Source organism: Pseudonaja textilis, chromosome 3, assembly GCF_049901715.1.
Source record: "Pseudonaja textilis isolate UNSWEBS1 chromosome 3, rPseTex1.2, whole genome shotgun sequence".
Lineage (NCBI taxonomy): Eukaryota > Metazoa > Chordata > Lepidosauria > Squamata > Elapidae > Pseudonaja > Pseudonaja textilis.
In genome coordinates this window covers 5,371,175-5,398,144 of record NC_141992.1, presented here as the reverse complement: position 1 = coordinate 5,398,144, position 26,970 = coordinate 5,371,175, and the positions used below count along the sequence as shown (strand labels likewise).

Sequence of the window (26,970 nt, the reverse complement as noted above, 5' to 3'; positions counted from 1 at the left end):
TTAATTGTTCCGTCACAAAATTCCTCCTTATTTCTAGGTTTCTTCTATCCTGGATTAGTCTCCATCCTTTCCTTCTTGTCCTACCCTCAGGTGCTTTGGAGAATAGCTTTACGCCCCCTCTTCTTTGGGGCAGCCCCTGAGATATTGGAACACTGCTACCATGTCGTCCCCAGTCCTTCTTTTCATTAAATTAGACATACCCAATTCTAGCAACAGTTCTTTATGTTTTAAAAAGCCCCCAGTCCCCTAATCATCTTTATTGCGCTTCTCTGCACACTTTCTAAAGCCTTTTTATTCATCCTGCACCTGCACAAGAACAGGCAGGGCAGAAAAAAGGCAGGAGTGAAAGTCAGCCAAATTACTCACGAGGAGGCAGCCTTGACCTTCTTGATGGGCTGCACCATAAGCTGGCTATTTAGCAAGCAGACAGATGGAGCTGATGTTGGGAACAATGTTTTATTTCCTTTTACTTCCTGCATGATTTCCTGATCATGATTCCTGCTTTGACTGGATTTTTGCCTTCTGAACTCTGGACTTTTCTTGCCTCGTGAATCCTCTTGTGTTGTGGATTTAATTCTGCCTGGTGGCATTTGCCGTGTGGGAAACTTTCAAGTGCCTCATGCGCTTACTGGCCATTGCTCTGTGGACTAGCATTGGTCTGCTTTTGACTGGATAGTTCTGAGTTTTTGGGAAGTGCTGGGGAATATTAATAAACCCACTAAAACATTAGGTGTGCGTGAGAGTGAGCAGGACAGCAGGGTGGCTTTGTGTCTATGGAGATTCTCATCCAAGAAGCTTCTTCAACTCGGAAGACCCACTTTGTAAAACTGAAAACAATTATCCGAAAGATCGAGGATAATCTGTCTGTAAATTCTTATGATCAATCTCCATTCAGGGACCAGTTCTGGAGAATGTCTTTTACAGTAGCCCTGTGGTTTTAACTTTATGGAATCTTATACCATTAAATTACCATAATATAATACTGATAGTTATATATCCAGGTGCTTTCATAAATGTTATTCTCAGTTCGTTAATGAAGGAAGATTATTTGGCCAAGAAAGATGGAAAAACGCAAGCAGGCCAAACTATATTTTTCTTGGCCCGTTCGTCTTTCATCAACAAGCTGAGAGTAACATTTATGTTACTAATCCAAAACTATCAATTCATAAAGCAACTGACCGCGCAAGGCTTCCGAAAGAAAAGTCATTTCTTGGGAAAACAAATACGAAGTCTCACCAACCTCTGTGAATGCTCCTTTGTGTCTTGGTTCTACAAACATTGGCTTCAGTGCTTCTATTTTTTTTGTAAAATCATGGGCCTAGCAAAGCAGAGACAGAAGAGATTAGATTGCAATAAAAGAAAAGTAGGGAGAACTCCACCATCGTCTAAGGGAAAAGTCTCCAAACTTGGCTACTTTAAGACTGGTTGACTTCAACTCCCAGGTTTCCCAGCCAGCGTGGCTGGATAGGGAATTCTGGGAATTCTTCAAGGAACATAGAACAATAGAAGAGGCCTTTGAGGTCTCCTAGTCCAACCCCGTTGAAGCAAAAGGCCCTATACTATTTCAGACAAGTGGCTGTCCAGTCTCTTCTTAAAAGTCTCCAGTGACGGAGCACCCATTTCTGAAACCACGGTGTTCCACACTGGTTGATTGCTAGGAAGTTCCTCCTTAGTTCTAGGTTGCTTCCTCCTTGATTAGTTTCCACCCATTGCTTCTTCCCTTCCCTTCTGGTGCTTTGGAAAGTAGGTTGACTCCCTTTTCTTTGTGGCAGCCCCTCAAATATCGGAAGAACTGCTATCATGTCACTCCCAGTCCTTCACTGGACCGGACATACTCAATTCCTTCAATAATTCTTCGTATGTTTTAGCCTCCAGTCCCCTAATCATCTTAGTTGCTCTTCTTTGCACTCTTTCCAACGTCTCAACGTATTTTTTTTTTTATAATATGGTGACCAAAACTGGTGTGGTCTTACTAAGGCTTTATAAAGTGGTACTAATACCTCACACGATCTTGATTCTATCCCTCTGTTAATGCAACCTAGGGATTGCATTAGCTTTTTTGACTGCTGCATCACATGGTTGGCTCATGTTTAAGGGATCATCCACTAAAACTCCAAGGGTCCCTCTCACAATGACTGTTTTTGAACTAGGTTTCACCCAATTTGTACTTGTACATCTGATTTTTCATGCCCAGGGGTAAAACCTTGATTTTCCCCACATTAAATTTCATTTTGATGGGTAAATCTGTCAAGATCTTTTTGGATCCTTGTCTTCTGGGGTGTTGGCTATTCGTGCCACTTTAGGGTCATCTGCAAATTTGATGAGTTCCCTTTCTATTCGCCCATCTAAGCCATTTACGAAGATATTGAAGAATATTGGGCCTAAGACAGAACCTTATGGCACCCCACTGCTTACTTAGTAGTACCATTAAGGACTACTCAATTACAATCTGTCAGTTACAAATCCATCTGGTGGTAATGCTTACCGAGAAGTAAGTTGTGGTCTACTTTGTCAAATGCCTTGCTGAAGTCTAAACATACTACGTCCACAGTATTTCGCTGGTCTACTCATTTATTCACTTTGTCAACGAATGAAGTAAGATTAGTTTGGCATAATCTGTTTTTAAGAAACCTGTGCTACTAGTTATAACTTTGCACAGATTTTTTTTTCATTATTTTTTCCAGTATCTTCCAAGTATTGACGTTACGTTGATTGGTCTGTAGTTTCCTGGGTCTGTTTCCTCCTCTCTTTTTTGAAGATGGGAACCACATCCGCTCTTTTCCAATGCTCTCGTAGTTCCCTGGTGCTCTGAGATTTTTTAAAGATATGATACAATGGTTCTGAGATAACATCTGCCGGCTCCTTCAGAACTCTGGGATGTAATCGGTCAGGTCCCGGTGATTTATATTCATCAAGGTCAGACAGGTGTTATGTTACTATTTTCTTGCTTGTTTTAATTTTTATTTCTAGCCTGTCTTTTACGGTTAATGTTTTTCTCGCCTAAGTGTAAAACCTAACTTTTCTCTATACTGAATTTCATTTTGTTGGAAAGGGCCCAGTGAACAAGTCCATCAAGATCCGTCTGGGTCTTGAACCTATCATCTGGGATATTGGTTATTCCTGCCTGCTTAATGTCACTCATAGATGAGTGGCCCTTCTATTCGCTCATCTAAGTCATTTATGACTTCAACTCCCAGAATTCTCTAGAAGGCTGCTGAAGTTGAAATCCACAAGTAGCCAAATTTGGAGACAACAACACCCCCGCCCCCCTCCCAAACTAAGGTCTAGTCTGTTCCCCAAAGCGGAAACCTACTTTCCAATATTCCAGGCTTTTATCCATGACCGGATATGAAGGAAAAAACACCAGGAGTCCATTTGGTATTATTCGGACAAGATTAACTGCAACAAAACACAGTGTGAGTTAAACCAACTTTATCTGACTTCAGTACTGAGATATTTGCTTTTTAAAAACACCTTTGGACATTCCTCTGCTGATCCACAGGCAGTCCTTGACTTACGACCACAATGGGACCAGAATTTATGTTGTTAGGCAAGGCAGCTGTTAAGTGACTAGCAGCCCACTTTATGATGGTTTTTGGCCACTGATATTGAGCAAATCACTGCAATTAAGAGAATCATGCATTCATTAAGCAAATCCAGGTTTCTCCCATGGACTTTTTTTTTTATCAGAAACTGGCTGGGAAGGTCGCAAATGACGATCATGTGACTTGGGACATTAGACTAGAATAACCTCCAAGGTTGGAAGGGACCTTGGAGGTCTTCTAGTCCAACCCTCTGCCTAGGCAGGAAACCCTACACCACTTCAGACAAATGGTTATCCAACATCTTTTTAAAAACTTCCAGTGTTAGAGCATTCACAACTTCTGGAGGCAAGTTGTTCTAACTGTGATTAATTGTTCTCACTGTCAGGAAATTCCTCCTTAGTTCTAGGTTGCTTCTCTCCTTGATTAGTTTCCACCCATGGCTTCTTGTCCTGCCCTCAGGTGCTTTGGAGAATAGCTTGACGTGCGGGTTGCCAGGTGTCTAAATTTTGACCACATGATGGTGGGATGCTGCAATGGTTGCAAGTGTAAACGTTGGGTGTAAGTCACTTTCTTTCAGCACCATTGTAGCTTTGGTCACTAAGCAACTGTTGTAAGTCAAGGGCTACAAATATTTTGCTACAGCCCTATTCTCAGCAAAGCAAAATCTCAAATCTCTCAGCAATCTTCTGCCTATCCCTAAAACGTTGGGGTATGGAAATAAACACATCAGAAGGGCTCCCCGACTGTAAAAGCTTTCAGCCAACAGAAGGGGCGGCCATATGCTGGGGTGAGCTTGGATGGCCATTGCTCGGTGATACTGTAGGGCAGTGATGGCTAACCTTTTCGGCACCGAGTGCCCAAAGCGCAAGCGTGCGCATCCCCAAAATGCAATGTATCTGTGCTGCACAGGCGCCTTACAATCCCCATGCATGCACACATCAACTCCCGCACACCCATGCATATGTGACACCTGTGCATGCATGCCACACCCCCTGCGTGCGCCCTACCCCACCCCCCCTGCATGCGTGGCAAAGGCCCAAAGGCCAGTTGGCTGGAGGGAGGTGCGCATGTGCAGCGGAGGTGAGCTGGGGCAATGGCTTGCGTGCCCAGAGAGAGGGCTTTGCGTGCCATCTCTGGCACGCGTGCCATAGGTTCGCCATCATGGCTGTAGGGGATCTCTGGACTAAGCAACCAGGATGATTAAGGGACTGGAGACTAAGGCGTATGAAGAACGGTTACAGGAACTGGGCTTGGCTAGTCTAGTAAAGAGAAGGACCAGGGGAGACATGATAGCAGTCTTCCAATATTTGACGGGCTGCCACAGAGAGGAGGAAGGGGTCAAGCTACTTTCCAAAGCACCTGTAGGGCAGACAAGGAATAATGGATGGAAACTGAACAAGGAGAGTCAACCTGAAAATAAGGAGAAACTTTCTGACAGTGAGAATAATCAACCCATGGAACAGAAGTTGCCTTCAGAAGTTGAGAGAGTGCCATCACTTGAGACCTTCAAGAAGAGATTGGACTGCCATTTGTCAGAAATGGTTTAGGGTCTTCCACTTGGGCAGGGGTTTGTACTAGATGACCTATAAGGTCCCTTCCAACTCTGATTATCTGTCAACTGTTATCTGTTAAGTGACATCTAAGGTTCTGGCTTCTCAATTATGGTTCCTCAACGTTACCACTGAATAAACTTGAAAATGTAAAGAAAGGATTCCTGCTCAACTGATTTAGGTCTTGGCCTCAAAAAGGATAACTTGTGGGTGGTTGTATGCATGTGATCTCACAACCCGCCTCCACAAGTGTACACACAAATACATATACACACATACTGTGTACATGCATGCACGCACAAATTATTTCTCACATTTTTGAACCGGCCACTCTCTCTTGAGAGAGTCACTCGGGGCAGCGTGCGATAAAATGTTGAAATATAAAAACAGTGAACGTAAAAAGTAAACGCTTTAGAATTAAGCAAGGATTCTGGGAGGGGGATATTCCACAGGGCAGGGGCAACGACAGGGAAGGCTCTCTTCCTAGACCCTGCCACTTAATGAGTACTGACGGGATTTGCAACACCCAAGAGCCCCGATGGCGCAGGGGTTAGAATGCAATATGGTAGGCTAACTCAATGTTCACTGCTGGGAGTTTGATACTGACCCGTTCCAAGTCAACTCAACCTTCCATCCTTCTGAGGTGGATAAAATGAGGACCCAATTACTGGGGGCAAGAGGCTGACTCAGTAAACTACTTAGAGAGGGCTGTAAATCTTTGTGAAGCCGGCATTTAAGCCTAAGTGCTATTGCTGTCCGTGTCGTATATCTTTATCTATCTCTCTGTCTCTGTCTGTCTGTGAATCGATCTGTCATAATGCAGTACAGCAGGGTAACTGCCAGGAGTTTGATCCTGACCGGCTCAAGGTCGGCTCAGCCTTCCATCCTTCCAAGGGCAGTAAAATGAGGAGCCAGATGGTTGAGGGCAAGAGGCTGACTCTGTAAACCGCTTAGAGAGGGCTGTAAATCTCTGTGAAGCCGGTATTTAAGTCTAAATGCTATCCATGTCCTCCCTCCCTCTCTCTCTCTCTCTCTCTCTCTCTGCAGTATTTCAGGCTAACTCTGCCCACAGCAGAAGGCTGTGAAGCACTAGAAAGCTGTACAAGTGCTATTGCTATCCCTTCCCTGCCTGCCTGGGTTCAGATAGGCCAATCTAATGGGATGAAAATGCTAACATATGCACACACACCGCATTATACAGTATAACATGAAATGGTAACATCCCCTTGAGCACTCTGGACTGACAGCTGCTTTCCAAGAGTGGATCCAGAAACAGATATAAGAGGCCACCAGCTTTTACAGAATCACCACTGGCAGACGCAGTGAAAGCAATGTCAGCGTTCTGGCTTCTCTCATCCTCCAACCCTCACTAATTCCTCCAGCTGTGTAACCTATCAAGTGCATTGCAGCATTCAGTCCTGACTGGCACCCAGATTCTTTCTGCTTTACCTACGGTTTTCCCGACAGAGGACAGGCATTCTTCCGTAAATCTGTAAAGGGAGAGAGAAGGAATTCCATCAGCTTGCAGCTTTTAGGTGTTAGGAAGACCGTCATGCTACTCGGTTGTCACAATAATTTCCCGGAAAAATAAATGAATCTCTTTTCCACGCTCAGTTTGTGGTGCTTTCAAATTGCTTTCCACACCTCGCAACGCCGTATGGAATTGCTCTTCAGCTATGAAACTACCTGTTTGAGGGCTCTGGGCCAGACTAGCTAGCTGGCTGCAATCACCAAAGAGCTTCGGTGGTTAGAATGCAGTACTTTGGGCTACATCTGTTGATCACCGGCTGCCAGCAGTTTGGCAGTTCGATTCTCACCAGGTTCAAGGTTGGATTCAGCCTTCCCCCCTTCCGAGGTGGGTAAAATGAGGACCCAGATTGTTGGGGGCAAGAGGCTGACTCTGTTAAACCGCATAGAGAGGGCTGTAAAACACCGTGAAGTGGTATATAAGTCTAAGGGCTGTTGCTATTTCCACCTGTTACTCTAAAATTCCTATCAGGTACAGGTCGTCCTTGACTTATGACCACAATTGAGCCCAAAGTATCTGTTAAGTAAGTCTTTGCCCCTGCTTTATGACCTGTCTTCTCACACTTGTTAAGTGAATTATCCCAGCTGATGAGTTAGTAAGACGGTTCTTAAGTGAACCAGGCCTCCCCGTTTGACTCGGCTTGTCAGAAGGTCGCAAAAACCTGATCACGTGATCCCAGGACACGGCAACCGTCATAAATATGATCACGTGACCACGAGGAAGCTGCAACGGTCCTAAGTGTGAAAAATGCTCGTAAGTCGCTTCCACCCCATATATATATATATATATATAATGACAAGGGAAAAGAGGCAGAGAGGCAGGATCTGTTATCAATCAATCACCACCATTCCGCTGATTCCCCGCTGCGCTGGGGTCCTAACCCCAGTGGGGGGAATCTTTAAGCCCTTAAGGTCTTTTGGCCCTTATGAAAAGGTAGGAAGGATGCACCCTAATAGATCAGCGACATGCTGGAGGTGCAAACACAAGCAAGGAACATTTTTCCATATGGGGTGGATGTGCCAAGAATCAAAGAAGTTATTGGAGGAGGATAAAGAAATGGCTCGAGGAGGTTATTCAGCAAAAAAATAGAATGGAAGCCGGAATTATTTCTATTAGGCATAATCAAGGACAATCTAAGTAAAAAAAAACAACCCCTAATATATTATACTTCATGTACTGACGGCGGCAAGAATAGTTTTCGCACAATAGTGGAAACAGATCAATATCCTGTGATGACCCGGGGCGTGACACAAATATAACCAAGTCCCAAAATTTAGAAGGAAGTCCCTTTAATGCCTCCAACTTGGCCCCCAATGTCCAATTATCCTCTGCTGGATATCAAACTCTTAAAGAAAACGGTTTAGGGAGGGAGTAAATGCAGTCCTCACCCAAAGTAAAGTTAATTTGAAATAAAAAAAACCCAACACAAACCACAATGAAGGAATTACTACGGCAGGCAAGGATGCTTAATTGCAGACTTCTACCAGATAACACAGCAACCATAGTTGGGAGGAAGCCAAAACACAGATAAGCTCCTACAAGAATAATGCGCGCTTTGCTTCCAGCAACTGTGCCATGAGCAGTTTGTCCTTTTAAACAGTCCTCCCAGCCACAGCCCATGAAGGGGATCAGGGGGGACACTTCCGGTTGCAAGGCTTCGGCAGTGGCAGGAATCCGCTTCTCTGCGGGTCCCTGCTGCGCTCGCCGTCAAGGTACCCCCGATCCAACTGGATTTGGGGTTGTTGCTGCCCTGAAGGGGCAGCGGAAGACAGAGGAGATCTGGGCAGGGGTCTGGGGATATCGCACCCCACTTCCCCAGCCGGCTAGACTCCTTTTTTCCTGAGACGGTGGAGTGGCTGTCTGTATGGCAGCCACAAAGGAATCTTCAACTGGATAAGATTGTGCAGAAGGAAGACTTAGAAGGAGAAGTTTTCTTGGCTAAACCACAACATTGTTATTTTTAAAACACCCTGGAAACCTGACTTTGGATTGATACATTTGTTTCCAAAAGAATTTGTCACATCTGGGAAAGTGCTGAAGGAAAGCTCACTCCCCCTCCTTACGGAGAAAGCAAAGGAGCACAGAAAAACCTGCTTTTTAAAGGTAAAAATAAGCTCTTTGTTATAAGTGGGAAGGGGAGGACTAAAAATATATATATATATATATTTTTTTAAACTTTGCTGGAGGAGACGCCTTGAAGATTACAAGACCATTAATTAATGGTAATACGGCTTTTAAAATACATCTGGGATTTTGCCTCTGGAGAAAAAACTGTAAAGAGAAGAAGAGGAAAAAAGTTTTGTTTGTTTGGATTGTTTTATAACTCTGACATTTGGAAACTACTTCAAGATTGAAAGCATCTGGGTTGTGTTTTTTTTTAAAAAAAACCTATAATGGTACCATCGGTTGATGAACTGAAAATGGAATATGGAAAATTAAAAGAAAGACAACAAAGTGGCAAGGATTCTTTGGGAGCTGCCTTCCATTTTTTAGAAATGGCGGTTTCTACGTACCAGCAAACACTGGAGGAAGGAGAAGGAGAAGAAGAAGAAGAAGAAGAAAAGGAAGAAGCCATTTTTAATGGACTAAAAAGTTTGATTAAGAAAGAAATTGGGAAGGGAGGAAGGGAAAAGGAGAATTTAAGATTTAATAAAACAACCAAGAAAAAGAAAAATAGGGTGAAAAGAAGGTACAATGTTAGAAAGCAACTGAAAAGAGAATTACAACAGAGAGGGAAACTTTAAAAGGGGGAGAGGAGGGGGGGGCAAAAGACCAGATTGGAGAAGAAAGGGAGGGAAAAAGAAAAAAAAAGCCACGGGTTAGGACAAGATTTTAACAAGAAAGTTTTTTTTTTTTTTAGAGATGAAGGATGATAGTTTATAATTAAAGAAGATTCTGCAAGAGTGCATAAGATAGTATTGTAGTATTTGCATTTGAAACAGTTTATTGGAATATTTAATAAAATATTAATGTTTAATAATGATAGATGTTGATGTTTAATAAAATATTAGGAGACTGTGTTAAATGATTAATGCTTAGTTAAAGTTTAATTTGTTACTGTTTTAATGTTATAACTTTAGTATTTTATTTTTTTTATTCTAAAACAATGTACTTATCAGAATTAGAATAGAAATTATACATTTGATTATACTGTAAGTTTACTATTCTTTTATTTTAAGATTTAATATGTAGAAATGTACTAAGCAGAATCAGGATGGAAATTATGTATTATTTTGAGCTTTATTTTAGGAGAAGGCGTCATACTTCAAAAGTGATTACAGGGGAAATTTTTTGTTAAAGGGAAGAGATAAATAGATGTTTGGTAAAGAACGGAAGGTGATCAGGGCCCTTTCCTCCGCCGTAGACCATGCCATTCACTTTTCTCCCTTATCCGCTCCTCCCTGTGTTCCCTAGAATGAAGAGGGTCTTTCTGGGTCTTCCTCTGAATGCCCAGCTGGACTATGCTCTTCCCCAGTTTCCTCCACAACCACCAGAGCCACACTCTCACTCTCTGTTGGCTGTTCCTCCTCTCCCTCGGAGTCAGACTTCAACTGGGGCATGACAGGTGAAAGTATTTTGTTTTTTGTTCCGTAGGATGAAGAGGTCTTCCTCTGAATGCCAGCCGGCCTGTGCCCTTCCCCAGTTTCCTCCACAACCACCAGAGCCACACTCCCACTCCCTGTTGACTGTTCCATCTCTCCCTCGGAGTCAGGCTCCAAGAGGGGCATGACATATCCCTACAGAAGATACGGTGATTAAAAAAAAGAGCTTGAACGTGCAGAAATGGATGAATTAACGATGGAGTTAAAAAGATAAGGAGGAAACAGAATATTATAAGATTTGGGACATATGGTATGAGGGGCTAGAGGAGAAAAGTAAAGAATAGGCATAAAATTACTTAAGAGTTACAGGAAACGTATATGTAAGAAATTATAAAAAGGTAAATGTAATTGTATAAATAGTAGAGAAATATATTGAAAATGAAGGTATTACTATGTAAATAGAGAAGAAGCTGGCTCTGATGTACTGTCAAAAATGGAAATGTGGTGTAAATGTTTGGAAAATATGTAATAAAGATTATTTTTTTTAAAAGAAAGGTAGGAAGGCCGGGGGCCAACCTCACATGGGGAGCTGAGGGATGCGGAGATGTTCCATCCGAAGGTAGGAGCAACAGAGAAGGCTCCCCCTGCCAGCACAAATGGTACAGGCCGGTCTCAGAGGGGTGAGACGGTCCCTCAAGGAACCTGGACGCGTGCCATGAAGGGCTTTAAAGGTGACCCCCAACACCTGGAAGCAGACTGGTAAACGATTTAGCCGCGGGAGCAGCAGCCTTAGGGGTTGTTGGTTGGCCGACTTCTGACCAAAAAGGCTATGAAACATGACAGCGGAGGGCAGAGCAGGATTTGCCCCCTCAGCAGAACCCTGAGAAAAAGGTGCAAATGTACAATCCCAATTTCACTTCAGAGGCATCGCTTTCCCTAATGCTCCTAAGATGCTTTCTGGCACGAATTCCCTTAAAACGGTTAAGATTCCTGTAATGGTTTATCTCCACACACAGGAAATCATCCATTGTCTGCTTTCTAAGTAAAGAGGAACACTGTGATAATGAGAGATATGACCAATAAGAGAACGTTCCTGATATGATTCAAGAACAATGAGAAATTTACAACAGTGACTTTTCAACTTAGCAATCCCCCTAAGGTTTATCTGTGATCTTTGGTCTGCTGATCCAAATAGCTGTTGTTGTTTTCCAGAGTTAAAGAGACAATATGACACTGAATATGAATATGCACATTTTGCAAATTAGAACAAAGAGCACCATTGGTTAAAGGGAGGGGGAAGTGCAGGGTCCTTGGTGCTCTATGGGCTTAGTGGGTTTTTTGTTGGCAGATATTTCCATGACCCAACTAAGTAACTTCATCAGTACTAGAAGGGGAAGGGTGTATGGAGTGGAGGAGGAGGATTGTGGGGTCCTTGGTACTCTCTGAGCTTGGTGGTTTTCTTGCAGATGTTTCGTGACTCAACTAGGTAACATCATCAATGCTAGAAGGGAACAGGGTGTGTGGAGTGGAGGAGGAGGAAAAGGAAGACTGTGGGGTCCTTGATACTTTCTGAGCTTGGTGGTTTTCTTTGCAGACGTTTCATGACCCAACTAGGTAACATCATCAATTCTAGAAGGGAGCAGGGTGTGTGGAGTGGAGGAGGAGGACGGGGGGAAGAGGAGGAGGAAGACTGTGGGGTCCTTGATACTCTCTGAGCTTGGTGGTTTTCTTTGCAGACGTTTCATGACCCAACTAGGTAACATCATCAATGCTAGATGGGAGCAGGGTGTGTGGAGTGGAGGAGGAGAGGGGAGGAGGAGGAAGAGGAGGAGGAGGACTGTGGGGTCCTTGATACTTTCTGAGCTTGATGGTTTTCTTGCAGGTGTTTCGTGACCCAACTAGGTAACCTCATCAATGCTAGAAGGGAGCAGGGTGTGTGGAGTGGAGGAGGAGGAGGGGAGGGGAGGAAGAGGAGGAGGAGGACTGTGGGGTCCTTGATACTTTCTGAGCTTGGTGGTTTTCCTTGCAGACGTTTCATGACCCAACTAGGTAACATCATCAATGCTAGAAGGGAGCAGGGTGTGTGGAGTGGAGGAGGAGGAGGAGGAAGACTGTGGGGTCCTTGATACTTTCTGAGCTTGGTGGTTTTCTTGCAGATGTTTCATGACCCAACTAGGTAACATCATCAATGCTAGAAGGAAGCAGGGTGTGTGAGTGGAGGAGGAGGAGGAGGAGGAGGAGGGAGGGAGGAGGAGGAGGGAGAGGAGGACTGTGGGGTCCTTGATACTCTCTGAGCTTGGTGGTTTTCCTTGCAGACGTTTCATGACCCAACTAGGTAACATCATCAATGCTAGAAGGAAGCAGGGTGAGTGGAGGAGAATAAAGAGGAAGGAGGAGGAGGAGAAAGAGGAGAACTGTGTGGTCCTTGGTGCTCTCTGATCTTAAGTGGTTTCTTGCATGTTTCATGACCAATTTAGGTAACATCATCAGGCCTAGAAGAAAGCAGAGTATGTGGAGAGGAGGAGGAGGAGGAGGAAGACTGTGGGGTTCTTGGTGCTCTCTGAGCTTAGTGGGTTTTCTTGCAGATGTTTCATGACCCAACTAGGTAACATCATTAGGATACTGAGCTACAAATATTCTCTCCTACGGAAGGAGAGACTATTCATAGAGAAAATGATGTAAGGCTCCCACGGTTTGAACTGTGACACCCTAAGATATCAGAAACAAATTTGTAAGGTTGGAAATTTTGCAGGGCTTAAACGAACACGGAATTGGTTCCTGTTTATCCGGGTGAAATAGGCCGAAGGCCCCAAAGGGGCTCCGATGCAAAATCTACCATGGTTTCGTTTGCCACGCAGATGGAAATTTTACAAGGGGGTGGTGGTGGTAGTAAGTTTTCTCCTTCTTACTACTCTTAATCCCAAAGGTGCTTTTTTTTTTTCCCAGAGGCAGCTGGACTTTCTGGTTTTTCTTTTGAAGGCGTTTTGCTTCTCACCCGAGAAACGTCTTCTGAAGAGCTGAAGAAGCTTCTTGGATGAGAGGCGAAACGTCCTCAAAGAAAAACCACCTTTTGAGACCACCATGACTTGGATGGCCGAGAATCTCCACAGACATCCCACTGTTAATCTCTATGAGATCCTAAGGATATCAGCAGAGTCCTGAAAGATCACACAGATCACAGTCGAACAGTCAACAACGGGCTATTCGAGGAATCACCAAGAACGCTCCCACCGCTAACACCGACAAGGGCAAGCCACTGGTATATGAACACAGAGCAAACCCCGCTGCCTCCTAGCACTCATGATGTTACCTAGTTGGGTCATGAAACGTCTGCCAGGAAAAGATCCAAGTTCGGAGAACACCAAGGAACCCATAATCCTCCTCTTCCTCTCTGCAAACCCCCTCCGTTTTCGGACTGAGGAGGGTACCTAGTTGGGCAATGAAATGTCTGCAAGAAAACCGCCAACCCCACAGTCCTCCTCCTTCCTCTGCCCTTCCCCTCCCTCTCTTCTCCTCCTCTTCCCCTTCCCCTCCTTCTTCATATCTTCTACGACTCTGCAAACCTCACTCCCTTCTAAAACGAACGTTACCCGAAGAAAACAATCGAGCTCATCTTCTTCCTTCTACCCCTTCCCGCTCTCTCTCCTCCTCCTCCTCCTCCTCTCTTCCTCCCTCTCCACTTCTTCTCCTCCTCCACTTCACAAACCTCACTCCTTACTAGCGCTGATGGATATTCCCAAGTTGGGTAATGAGATGCCAAACGCAGAGAGCGCAAAGGAGCCCACCGTCCAGCCCTGAGCTTCACATATTCTCTTCTATTGGTTCCAACGTGTCGCCTTGATACTATCAGGTGTGAAGCACTGGTATCGGTGCATATTTACCACTGAATGCTTAAATGAACTAAACGATGATGATTGATGATGATGATAGGCTGGAGGATACCAAACAGGCGACAATTCATTACCTTTTTTCGTAAGTGGAAGACAGCAAAGCTCCATCTGGTCCTTTGGTGATTATTCCTACACAAATTTGATGTTCATCAATCACATGCGGGTTTTCCAAACAAACTGGGAATGGTCTAAAAGAAAAGGAGAAAGTCAACACGATGTAATCAAGGTGTTATAGAGATGGCCTTCATGGCTTAATACTTCTCTGCCTAATTCCTGAAACCAGGCACAATGAGTAGGCAACCACCTGTAGGTACTCGAAGGTTCAGATCTAGCAATCTGAAGTACCGTTACAGGCAGTCCTCGACTTACAACCATTCATTTAGTGATCGTTCGAAGTTACAACGGCACTGAAAGAAGTGACCTACGACCATGTTCCACACTTATGACCGCTGTAGCGTCCCCACGGTCATGGGATCGAAATTTGGATGCTTGGCTACTGGCAGGTACCCCTGTTTCCCTGAAAACAAGATCCAACTGGAAAATAAGCCCTAGCGTGGTTTTTCAGGATGCTCGTAATATATAAGCCCTACCCTATAAATAAGCCCCAGTTAAGATTGTCGGCAAGATGGATGCATTTGGAACCGTATCTTCCCTGAAAATAAGACCTAACCAGAAAATAAGCCCCCATTGGAGCAAAAATTAACATAGGACCTGCTCTTATTTTCAGGGAAACACGATATTCATGACGGTTGCCATGTCTCAGGGGTCATGTGATCCCCTTTTGTGACGTTCTGACAAGCCAAGTCAGTGGAGAAGCCGTATTCACTTTACAACCGTGTTATTATCTTAACAGCTGCTAAGATTCATTTAACAATTGTGGCGAGAAAGGTTGTAAAATTAGCCACAGAAATTTTGGATTCGGTTGTGGCTCTAAGTCAAGGACTACCTGCACATATTCATTAAATTCATTCCTACAATCTCCTCCGTTGTGAGCCTTATTTCCTGAGAGGGAGGAGAGTTGACAATTTTCACAAGGGGAAAAGAGAATTCCTTTCTCTAAAGGAAGTTGTTAATTCCAGATCACATAATTCACTTGCGTTGATGGCAACCATACGTAAATGTTCATCCCGTATTAAATAAGTCCAAATAGCTACCAACCTTCTGTTCTTAATAAGAAAAATGAAGCAGGAAGAGAAAAAAATAAACAACTTTTTCCCACATGTATCATGCAGATAATTGGCTGGGATAGTACCCAGTGACTTGAAATGGACATTCATGTTCATAAAGTAATGAGGTGTAAAAACAAAGTTGAACTGAGATCAATCCAAAGCAAAACTTCCATTCAGACTTAGCCGCAAAACATCTGTTGAGATTCGTATAAATTTATCACAGCCTTCACATCAAATTTGGGGCTTCCGGTTGACGTCACGGCGAACTCAGTAGCAGAGAACAGAAAGCTCCATTCCTGCACTGGTCTTCTGCTGTTTGTGGGCTCCAGAAGGAGCCGACAACTGCCTTGGAGGGGCAGTGAAGCTGTGGAGGGGTGCTCTGTGAGGTCCCAGAGGAGAACGCAAGTTCTCCGTGGAACCCTGGAGCTTTTCCCTCTTTGCCACGACGGCGGCAAACGGCGAGGAGAGGCTAGTCAAAATGGCCACCATGGAGTCACAACAGCAGTGAACAGCGAAGAATTGTGCAGGAGAGGAGAAAGTGGATGATATACGGAGCTGGGTGAGAAGAATTATTTAAAATTTACCCCGAAAAGTTTTTGCCGGGAAAAAAGGATCTCGCTGTCACATTAAAAGCGGCGGTTTAAGCACTAAGAGAAAGACTTTAAAAAGAGAAAGGGAAAAAAGGAGAAGCGGGGGCAACTTTCGGAATATGGAAAATATAGAAGATCAGAACTTCTAAGAAAAGAAAATATTGTTTTGTGGAAGCATATCAACATGTTGGAAACAGATATTCTAAAAATTGGATTCTTTACAATTTTGAATGGATTTTTTAACATTGGAAACTGGCTAAAATTACAGGATTTAACTGCGTCACTAGCAAACAAGATATTCCCAGGAAGTAAAACTTATACTGAGGTGACTTTGAAAGTTTTAATAAAAGGATTGAAAATAAGGTATAAGAACTTTAAACCTTGTGAGGACTGATTTTGGCGTGGATATTTGACTTGGATATTTGGACTATTGTATTTTCGGACTTAAAAACAAAAGAAAACATTAAAAGAAACTAAACGAGGCGAGTTACCAACAAGAACGAAATGGGAGTTGGACAGAAATGGTATCGATACTTATGGATATTAAGGACAGCCGGGACAGAGTTCTTAACAAAATGCAGAGCATAGAGGAAAAGATGGAAAGGAGCATGCAAGACGTACAAGAAAAAGAAGAAGAATCAATTAGAGGACCAGAAGAGAACGTAGAAAAAAAATCAACAAAAGGACTATGATGATGAGAAAGAAGAGACGATAAATATAATAACAATGGATGCAACAAACAGAAAGGAGAATATGGAATTGAAAGAGTAAATAAAATTGCAAAATGATTTCCCAGCGAGAGAGAAAAAAAACAAGAGCAGACATTCGGAATACTAGACAATGGAACAGGATGGAGAAGGGAGAAAAGTTCAAAACAACAAGTTACAAGATGGAGGCAGACAGGGACAAAGACCTGAGAGAGGAATATGGGAGGTGAGCTGTGAAGAGAAAATTTAATTTGCTAAAACAAATAAGAGACAATGGTTAACGAAAAATTTCATTCTTTTAAAAAATAATTCTTTTTTCCTTTTCTCTCTCTTTCTTAATATAAAAAAGATATAATTAAATTGTAGACAAGGTTGAAATTAATGAGGGGGGGAGTAATGGAATATATGAAATGAAATTTGAATGATAGTTAAAAGTAGTGATGAATGTAAAAATAATGTATTGAAAGATTGATTAATTAAATGATGGTAATACAGAATTTAATATAAATAGGATTATTATTATTAATAGAGCTGTAAGGATTTGTTAAAGGTATTAAATGTATTAAAGATGATAATAAAATTGTAAGAGGACTCTCCCCTGAGAGAAATAAAAGGAAGAGTAGATATTTTGAAAATTAGACAGTGAAATAGAGCGGAGAAGGGGAAAAGCTTCAAAATGTGGAAGCAGATAAGAATAAAGATTTGAGAGAGGAATAAAGGAGGTGAGCTAAAAAGAATATGTTTAGTATTTTAGAACAATAAAAAGAGAGAGAGATAATGGTTAAAGAAAAAACTCCATCACCATTAAACTTATCTTTATCTTTTCTTCTTTCTCCAATATAATAAAGATATAATTAAAAGTAGAATAATGTTGGAAATAGGGGAGGGAATAAGAGAGTATATGAAATGGAATTTGATTGATTCTTAAAGTGCTAATTTAATATTAACAGGATTATTATTAGTAGAGCCATAAGGACTTCTCAAATGTATTAAACATGATTAATGATGTTTTTTATCTGTGGTAAAAAGGAAGGATATATCTGATGAATGAAATGTTGCAATAAAAAAGAAAATATATCAGGGGATATTCTTGTAGTGGCATAACTGAAAGTTAGAATTGGGATGGAATTGGAGGGGGGGGGAAATAATGGTATATAATTTTTTAATAAGATGATGTAAGAAAAAGAAAGGAAATTCAAAATTTGAATGAGGATGATATTAAGTATATTTGAATAATATGAGGATTAGCATAAAAGAATTATTATAACAAAACATTGAATATATAAATGAATAAGAGATTAAATGGAATGTAAGGATGTGTATTAAGGTTGGAATGAAATAAGATTATGAAATATAATTAATATGATTATTAATATGTTATTGGATGTAAAATGGAAACACCCAGATGTTATATTGTTCACACATTGATATGTACGTAAAATAAAAATAAAAAACTTTGGGGGCAAAAAGATAGAACAACTTAAGTTCGCATTATGTATGAGTTAAAGGGAGTTACTTTGCAGTAAGACAGGCAGCCTATAAACTTTTATGAATGAATTAGCTCGATACCTGTGCTTCGCTACGAAACTATGTGATCGGGCTTAGTTTTTGGGGAGGAAAATAAGGGGGGGGGATTCTGCCTCTGTCTCCCAGCATCCAGGAATTCATCTGGTTAGCATCCTGTCAGTGTATGGGAGAGTTGAGGGCTTTTTGGAAACTAAAACAGTATTTGCTGTGTGAACAAAGAGTAGACAGCAAGGAGCCTGCGTGTGGCTTAGCTCAACTGTTCTGTACTAAAGCTGGTTGCTGCTGTGAAAGTAAAACTGAAACTCCTCTGCTGGTGTTTTGCATTTGGAAGAGATTTCTTTTCAGGTGGGATGGGGGAGTAGAACTCCTTAGCATCAGAGCGTGATAATAATAATAATAATATACAATATACTAATAGCTCTGATGGTCATTTTGAAAAATCCTTTCTTAGCGAGCATCTAGAAGCCAAAAGGAACATACGTGCCAAATTTCAAGTTTGTAGGCTTTACAGTTCTGGAGATTTTGTGATGATGTGTGATTGGTATTTTGCCTTTATGTATATAAACAAACAAATGTAGAATGAAGGCAAACATACAGGTAGCCCTCAACTTACGATGGTTCGTTTAATGACTGTTCAAAGTGTTAGGGTAATAAATAAAGGAAAGAAATTAAAAAATATTATAGAGAGAAAGTGGAGAGTTACTCTGTAAGCATGTCTTATCTTGATGTTAGGCAGTTGTTTTCCTATGTATGTAGAAGCATTTATCTCTCTAGGCATTTCTTATCTTGCTGTTGTGGAAAATATTTCTCTAACCTTTGTGTTGTAAAACTAGCCTGCAATGAGTTACATCTGTCTCATATGAGAGAGACACATGATTATCCCATCTAAATCAATCTGAATGGAATGTACTCCCTGGGAAAGTAACCCCCTACACATCTGGAGCAATATACACCCTTTGGAGTATGCTGTTAATAGCCCTCTTAAATGGCCAGTTGTGATCGATTAACAGACAATAAATAGGAGAAAGGATACTGAAAGATAAACAAGGGCCAGGAGGACATTTGTCTTGCTGCAGGAAAGATGTAAATCCAACTTAAGAGTGTTTTACAAGGCAATTACTCTACTTCAAAAAGAATCTTAAGGTATAAGAAGAGTTACTTTCGCCTATATGCTTTGTAACTTTCCTCACATATCTGTGTGTATGAGAGGAGAGGTCTTACCCTCTTATTGATCAATAAAAGTTAGATTTTGTTCTTCAAAGCCTCTGCTTAAGTTCATTTTTGGCACATCGTGATCTTAAGTTATAGCTGAACCTTACATTCGGCGCACAAACGTGGGGCTTGGACGCATCGTTCCTTCAAGATAGCTGCATTCAGCACCTCACAAGCCGAACCCCCTTTTGAGGCTCGGCAGGCCTTCACAACGGTGGACAGAAGGAGAAACCAACGAGGACCAGTGACCAAGTCAAGAGCGCTCCCGGTAAGCTTGAACCGGTGATTTCGACCTGGTCGTACGTTGGCAAATCCTGCTTCCATTCAAACCTGAACGCTCCAAAGAGGCTTGAACCGGGGAATGGGGAAGATTGCAATCTCCTAGGCGAATAGAAAATTTTTTTTAGGGGGGAGGAAAAGGGGACTGTTGCCTTGTGTGTGCGTGAATGAGATGAAGGAAATTCCTCAGAGGTTCGCCTTCAGAGTGACTGAGGAGATCTTATTTGCATTTCTGATTCTGCACGAGAATATCAGCCATAAAAGTTAGATTTTGTTCTTCAAAGCCTCTGCTTAAGTTCCATTTTTGGCACATCATAATCTTAAATTATAGCTGAACCTTACAAAAGTTACAACGGCACCGAAAAAGTGACCTCTGATGGTTTTCCACACTTAAAAACATTGCAGCATCCCTTTACTTATTTTGTCACGTTTATGTAGTGTATATTGGAGGTGGAGACTCTTCTGAGAACTTTATGCAACGAAATTTCATTTTAATGGATGCCAATAAGCATACCTTCCAAGAGACAATAAAGCTATTCTATTCTACCTGGACCAGCAACGGGGCCGTGGCATGCCGGAAACCAGTTCAGGCAAACAAGTGAAGCCCCATTTTCGGTTCAATGTGTAGAGTGTGAAGGATGTGTGTTTGTGTTTATTTTCATGGTCATGAGGTGCACTGAAGATGGCGTTTGATTTCGTTGTATGAGGTGCAATGTCAACAAAGTAAACTAAACCATCGGCAGGATGCAGGCAGCATGCAAAACCACACATCATAAATCAACCTGTACATGGCTGAGGTAATGTTGCAGGATCCAATCTGGGTCAGTCACTGGGACCAGAGATTTACTCTTCTGAGCTTTCCAACTCAATGTACTTCCCTCCCGCAGGATGTGTAAAGCTTTGGGCTGTTCTATGTGTGTTATTTATATGGTACCTTTTTTGATGTTGATTGGGGTGTGTTGGTGGTTGGCTTTTAAGTCATTAGATGTTGTTTTCCTGTGCTGGCATCCTAAATAGTTGATAGCTAAAGGTAAAGGTTCCCCTCACATCTACATGCTAGTCGTTTCCGGCTCTAGTGGGGGCAGTGCTCATCCCCATTACAAAGCCGAAGAACTGGCGCTGTCCGAAGACGTCTCCGTGGTCATGTTGCTGGGATGACTAAACGCCTTCGAAAGTGCACGGAATACTGTTCTCTTCCCACCAAAGGGGTCCCTATTTTTCTACTTGCATTTTTTTTTTACATGCTTTCGAACTGCTAGGTTGGAAGAAGCTGGGACAAGTAATGGGAGCTCACTCCGTTTCACGGCGCTGGGATTTGAACCGCCGAACTGCAACCTTTCTGATCAACAAGCTCAGTGTCTTAGCCACTGAGCCACCACGTCCCTAAAAGTACTTGATAAGCTGTTGATAAATCAGCACTCCTGTTGACTGATGAGGAGGGGGCTGTTTCCCAGGCTTCAATCACTTCCCAGGCTGTTTTTGTGCCTGCTCGTCTAACAATCTTAGTAGCTGCAAAATTGAACCGAACAATCTTAGTAGCTGCAAAATTTAACGCATACATACATGCAGGCACAAAAACAGCATAGGAAGTGATTGAAGCCTGGGAAATAAGCCCCTTTGGGAGGCCCAAGAGGAGGACAGGGGAGCCTGGTGTGCTGTGGACCATGGGGTCGTGAGTCTGACACAACTGAGCGACTGAACAACATATAATATTCCCGTAACAGTGATCAAGTATAAATGCATATTTGAAGGAGATCAGCAAACAAAAACAAACAAGAATAATCTCCCAGGGTCCTTTTGGACCGGATTAATGTCCATTAATCCCAGTAAGTAAAGTTGAACTTAAAGTTGAGTTTTACAATTCTTTCTATTGCTATCTGCATTTGAACCCAGACATTTCTGGCTTTTTTACAAGTCCACCAGGCACGATAAAACCTTCAGGTGTTCTAATGACATTTCCGGGCACAGCAATACTGAGTGTTGGCGAGCCAAGTCTGAGTTGCAACAATGTCTAGCAATTACAATGGGCAGGCAATAAGATTTCTTGACAATTGCAGAAACAAACAAACACATTGTTCTGTAACAGGAACCGGGGAGATAGTGACAACCGTGGAAAATCCCTTAGTTTTTCCTCTTTGAGTATCGCTGCTGTCAATATTATTTCAACCCCGGGGCAAAAGTTGCTTCCAAACAAAACCATTTTATTTTATATAGATGATTTGTGTCTGGAGGCTGATTTGCAACAGCTTGCCCTGGAAGACCAGGGAATCTCCAGTTTTCAAGGTCTTCAGGAAGCCTTGAAAAAGTTTTCCTGGAAGATCTTTAAGCTCTGGGAATTAAGGCTTGGAGAGCTTCCAGGACCAGAAATATCACATTATTTGGAATGGTTTAAACCTTAAATATTCATGTCCCGAAGGTGCTTTTGCAAGAGGCAAAGGGACTTTGTTTTTTCTTGAAGACATTTCACTTCTCACCCAAGAAACCTGGACGAGAAGTTTCCTGGATGAGAAAAAGTGAAACGCCTTCAAGGAAAAGAAGAAGAAGAAGAAAAAAAAAGAAAGTCCAGTTGCATTCTGGAAAAAAAAGCATCTTTGGGACAAACAGTGAGCTGGATAACTTGAGAATCTCCACAGACGCTCAGATATATTTGTTTTATTGTAGGTCGCCATCATGTGGGGACCAGGAGAGCAGCGGTTGCATTGAATGTTATCAATGGATGCAGGAATACCTTGGCTATGGATTTTGCTGTATGGCTTTTAAAATGTATTTATTCATTTGTGATAAATAAATTTATTGTTTTTACAAATTATTCAAGGTAGAGAACCTATGAAACACACCTCCTTCTCCTATTTTCCCTACAACAACCCTCTGAGGCAGGTTGGGAGAGAGAGAGGGGGAGGGAGAGAAAGAGAGAAAGAGAGAGCGCATTTTCATAGCTAAGCGGGGACTAGAACTCATTGGCTTTCTAGTCTGGTGCCTTAACTGCAAGACCTCTATTCAAATTGGGACTATATTTACTTATTTAAAGCATTTGCATTTATTTGTTTGTTAATTTGTTTATTTATGTGTGGAATGTATTTGCTGCCCAACTTGCTGTGGGGCTATTCTGGGTTGCTTACAACAATAACACCGGAGGGGGGAGCGGGAAACTTCCCCCCTCTGGGTAAACAATGAGGGAATAAAACAATAAAAATAAAACAATAGAGTCACAATTTTAAAATGTTAACTGCTTTTCTGTTTATCTTTTTGCAATCTCTAAGCTGCCCAGAGTCATTTGATCGGGGCGTACATCTATGGCAGTGGTTCCTGACCTTTTTTTCACCCCTAAAGAAATTTCACTCGAACCTCGCACCCCCTGAAATAAATAATAAATAAAAATGCCAACATATAGCCAATATCCTATTATTTACCTGGACTTTTCTCGCACCCCATGGAATATCGTCTTGCACCCTCAGGGGGTGCGAGCACCCCAGGTTGGGAACCCCTGAACTATGGTGTATATCATTAAATAAAATAAAATAGTAAAATAAAATAGTAAAACTGACCATCTTATCCTGAACTTTGGGAAGCTCCCAATCAGCAATTAGAAGAATAGATAACACCACCACTAGATGGACTCGCAACTGGCTGACAAACCGTACTCAACGAGTAGACCTGAATGGGTCTAAGTCTCCATGGAGGGAAGTAAGCAGTGGGATGCCACAAGGTTCTGTCTTAGGCCCAGGACTCTTCAATATCTTCATGAACGACTTAAATGAGGGAATAGAAGGGGAACTTACCAAATTTGCAGATGATACTAAGCTGGCAGGAATAGCTAACACCCAAGAAGATCGGCTCAAGATCCAGATGGATCTTGACACACTCGAACACTGGGCCGTATCTAACAAAATGAAATTCAATGTAGAGAAAAGTAAAGTCCTACACTTAGGCAAGAAAAACCCAAAGGACACATATAGACTGGGTGAAACCAGACTCAATAGCAGGAACTGTGAGAGGGATCTGGGAGTCTTAGTGGACAACCAGCGAAAGAGGAGCCAGCCGTGTGCAGCAGCAGCCAAAAAAGCAAATGCAATCCTAAATTGTATTAACAGAGGGATACAATTGAGATCAAGGGAGGTACTAATACCACTCTATAAAGCCTTAGTAAGACCACACCTAGAGTACTGCATCCAGTTTTGGTCACCACATTATAAAAAGAGATGTTGAGACTCTAGAAAAAGTACAGAGAAGAGCAACCAGGATGATTAGGGGACCGGAGACTAAAACATGAAGAACGGTTGCAAGAACTGGGCCTGGCTAGTCTAAGGAAGAGAAGGACCGGGGGAGACAGGATAGTATCTTCCAATATTTGAGGGGCTGCCACAGGGAGGAGGAAGGGATCAAGCTATTTTCTAAAGCACCTGAAGATCAGACAAGGAATAATAGATGGAAACTGAACAAGGAGAGATTCAATCTGGAAATAGGGAGAAAATTTCTGACAGTGAGAACAATCAACCTATGGAACAGAAGTTGCCCTCGGAAGTTGTGGGAGCGTCATCACTTGAGACTTTCAATAAGAGACTGGACTCCCATCTGTCAGAAATGGTGTAGGGTCTCCCGCTTGGGCAGGGGGTTGGACTAAATGACCTACAAGGTCTCTTCCAACTCTAATTATGTTATCTGTTAACTAGATATTAGAAATAAAGTAAAATAAAACCATAAACATTAAACACACAAAGAATGAACAAACAAACAAACAAAGCTGACCATCTTATACTGAATTCTGGGAAGCTCTCAATCAGCAATTAAAAGGATATTCATAATACAATAATGCATAAATATAATAAAACCATCAACATTAAAGCCCTTGCTCCAAAGTGAAACATGCAACCTAGAATCCCTCGTTAAAGCCTCTCACACCACCTCTCCGTATCCAATGTTGGGATGGAAAAAAAACGCAAACATTTCCACAGGGTATGGGCTCCTATGGAAAAGGCAAGCTTCCTAGCTCCCATGATGGGGTGGAATGTAGTCTGGATTCCCAGGTGAGAGAGGCTGCTTCCCAGAGAGCAAAGCGACCAGAGGAGCTTGGAATGTCTGGTGGACAGGAAGAGGATTAAGATAGCAGGTTACAAATGCTGATCACATGACCCCAGGATAGTGCAACTGTCATAAATATATGCCAGTTACCAAGTGCCTGAATTTTGATCATGTGACCATGGAGATGTTGCGATGGTCATAAGTGTGACAACTGACTGTAAACCTTACAAGCCCTCTCTGCGTGGGTTACAATGGCAGCATCTTGTCCCTAACAACCTGTATCCTCATTTTACCGACCTCGGGAGGACAGAAGGCTGAGTTAACCTTAAGCCAGTCAGGATCGAACTCCTGACAGCGGGCAGAATCAGCCTACAATACTGCATTCTATCCACTGCGCCGCCACGGCTCTAATAAATACTTAATATTGTTGCTACCGCCTGGGCTTCAGCAGCAGCTGCCTTTACACCCACTTTGGAGTCACCTTGATTGAAGCATCCTATTGATTATTATTTTTAATTAATTCAAAAAAGGAAATAAAGCAGGACTCACATCTGCATCTCCAAAGCAAACGTGGATAGCGGGGAAAGGGTCCCGCTCGTCAGAATGATGCTGCGGACTCCCTGGCGAACCAATTCCTGCATGCTGAATCCAGGGCTGAAACACCAGTAGCTCAAGATTTTCCCTGTATCCAATGAATGAAAAAATTAAAGATGAAAGTAATGATTTGCATGCATTTACATGTCGAGCATCTATTAAACTGGAATAACTTTGTTTTTGCTAATCTAGCTAGGAAGAACTAAATGCAATACAATAATAAATATGAGCCAACACAGTCCTAGGCTGCATAAACAGAGGGATAGAATCAAGATCAGGTGAAGTGTTAATACTACTTTATAAGGCCTTAGTAAAGCCACACTTGGAATCCTGCATCCAGTTTTGGTCGCCACGATGTAAAAAAGATGTTGAGACTCTGGAAAGAGTGCAGAGAAGAGCAACAAAGAGGATTAGGGGGCTGGAGGCTAAAACATATGAAGAATGGTTGCAGGAAGTGGGTATGTCTAGTCTGATGAAAAGAAGGGCTGATGGGGACATGATAGCAGGGTTCCAATATCTCGGGGGCTGCCCCAAAGAAGAGGGAGTCAAGCTATTCTCCAACGCACCTGGGGGCAGGACAAGAAGCAACGGGTGGAAACTAATCAAGGAGAGAAGCAACTTAGAACTAAGGAACAATTTCCTGACAAAATAATTAATCAGTGGAACAACTTGCCTCCAGAAGTTGTAAGTGCTCCAACACTGGAAGTTTTTTCAAAAGAGATTGGACAACTATTTGTCTGAAGTGGTGTAGGGCAATGGTCGCCAACCAGTGGGCTGGGGACCACTGGTGGTCCATGAGAAAATTTTGGTGGTCCGCAGAGAAAGGTCACCCCCAAAGCAATTAATCCAGGCTGCGCGGGAACACAAGGCTGCGCCGCCCACATGGCCCGTGGGAACAAAAGGCTTGCGTCGTTTGCATTGCGAACAACACGAGGTAGTGAGGGAAGGGGGGAAAGGGTGGAGGGAGGAAACTTGCCCCACGTGCCTAGCCTGGCCACTGGGTTGCTTCTTTCCAATTCTTTCTTCTTCTACTTTTGGCTGCATGCAAGGAAAGCTGCAGAAGTCTTTCTTTCTCTCCCCCAAACTCAGCCAGAAATGAGCCTTTGGCACCCTGCAAGGCCTCCTGCTCCAAGAGGCTGCGCCGGCAAAGACTCATTTCTGGCAGAGTTTGGGGGAGAGAAAGAAAGACTTCTGCTGCTTCTGCTGCTTTCTTTGCATAAAGCCAAAAGTCTCTCTTTCTCTCTCCCAGTGAGAACGGAGCTGGAGACGGTATCCTGCGATCCCAAATAAAGAACGATTGATCCGTAGGAAAATGGGAATGGGGAATTTTCCTGCAGACTTTTTTGGGGATTTTCCCAGGGTCTCTGATCCTCGGGATTTAAAATTATGAGTTCGGTGTCCCTGAGGTATATAAAAGGTTGGCAACCTCTGCTGTAGGGTTTCCCGCCTAAGCAGGGGGTTGGACTAGAAGACCTCCAAGGTCCCTTTCAACCCTGTTACTCTAAGTAGAATTTTATATCTTTTCTCTGGCCCACATCAGATCTTTACAAGAGTAGAGTCCTTTGTGCTCTCTGGGCCTTTTTTTGCATACTTTTCATTATCCAACTAAGTAACATCATCACAGGGTCAACTTCGAACCGAACCTGGCTGAAGCCATTTTACTATTCCTCAGTTGCCACGGAGAAGGGGAAGGAGGTTGGAATACCCTACTAGACATAACAGAGAGCTTTCTCATGGCAACCAAGGTCATCTCCACAGGGAACGGATAAGATCAAGGAAGGAGTGCCTGGATAGGCTAAATGTGATCTGTGACGCTTG

General features: G+C 42.6%; 1 protein-coding gene across 2 annotated transcripts in view; it reads right to left on the bottom strand.

Annotated features, from left to right (window-relative positions):
• Nucleotides 1–26,970, bottom strand: part of RTEL1 (regulator of telomere elongation helicase 1) — a 135,917-nt gene that overhangs the window by 48,940 nt on the left and 60,007 nt on the right. Inside the window, exons 17-21 of one of the 2 annotated variants that reach the window (XM_087928839.1) lie at nucleotides 25,108–25,240; nucleotides 14,130–14,243; nucleotides 6,545–6,585; nucleotides 3,314–3,399; nucleotides 1,241–1,318 (exon numbers count right to left, since the gene is read on the bottom strand). In XM_087928839.1, the coding sequence (XP_087784965.1) occupies nucleotides 1,241–1,318; nucleotides 3,314–3,399; nucleotides 6,545–6,585; nucleotides 14,130–14,243; nucleotides 25,108–25,240 (452 nt within the window). The remainder of the gene's footprint in view (nucleotides 1–1,240; nucleotides 1,319–3,313; nucleotides 3,400–6,544; nucleotides 6,586–14,129; nucleotides 14,244–25,107; nucleotides 25,241–26,970) is intronic. The other variant, XM_087928840.1, reaches the window with a different exon arrangement.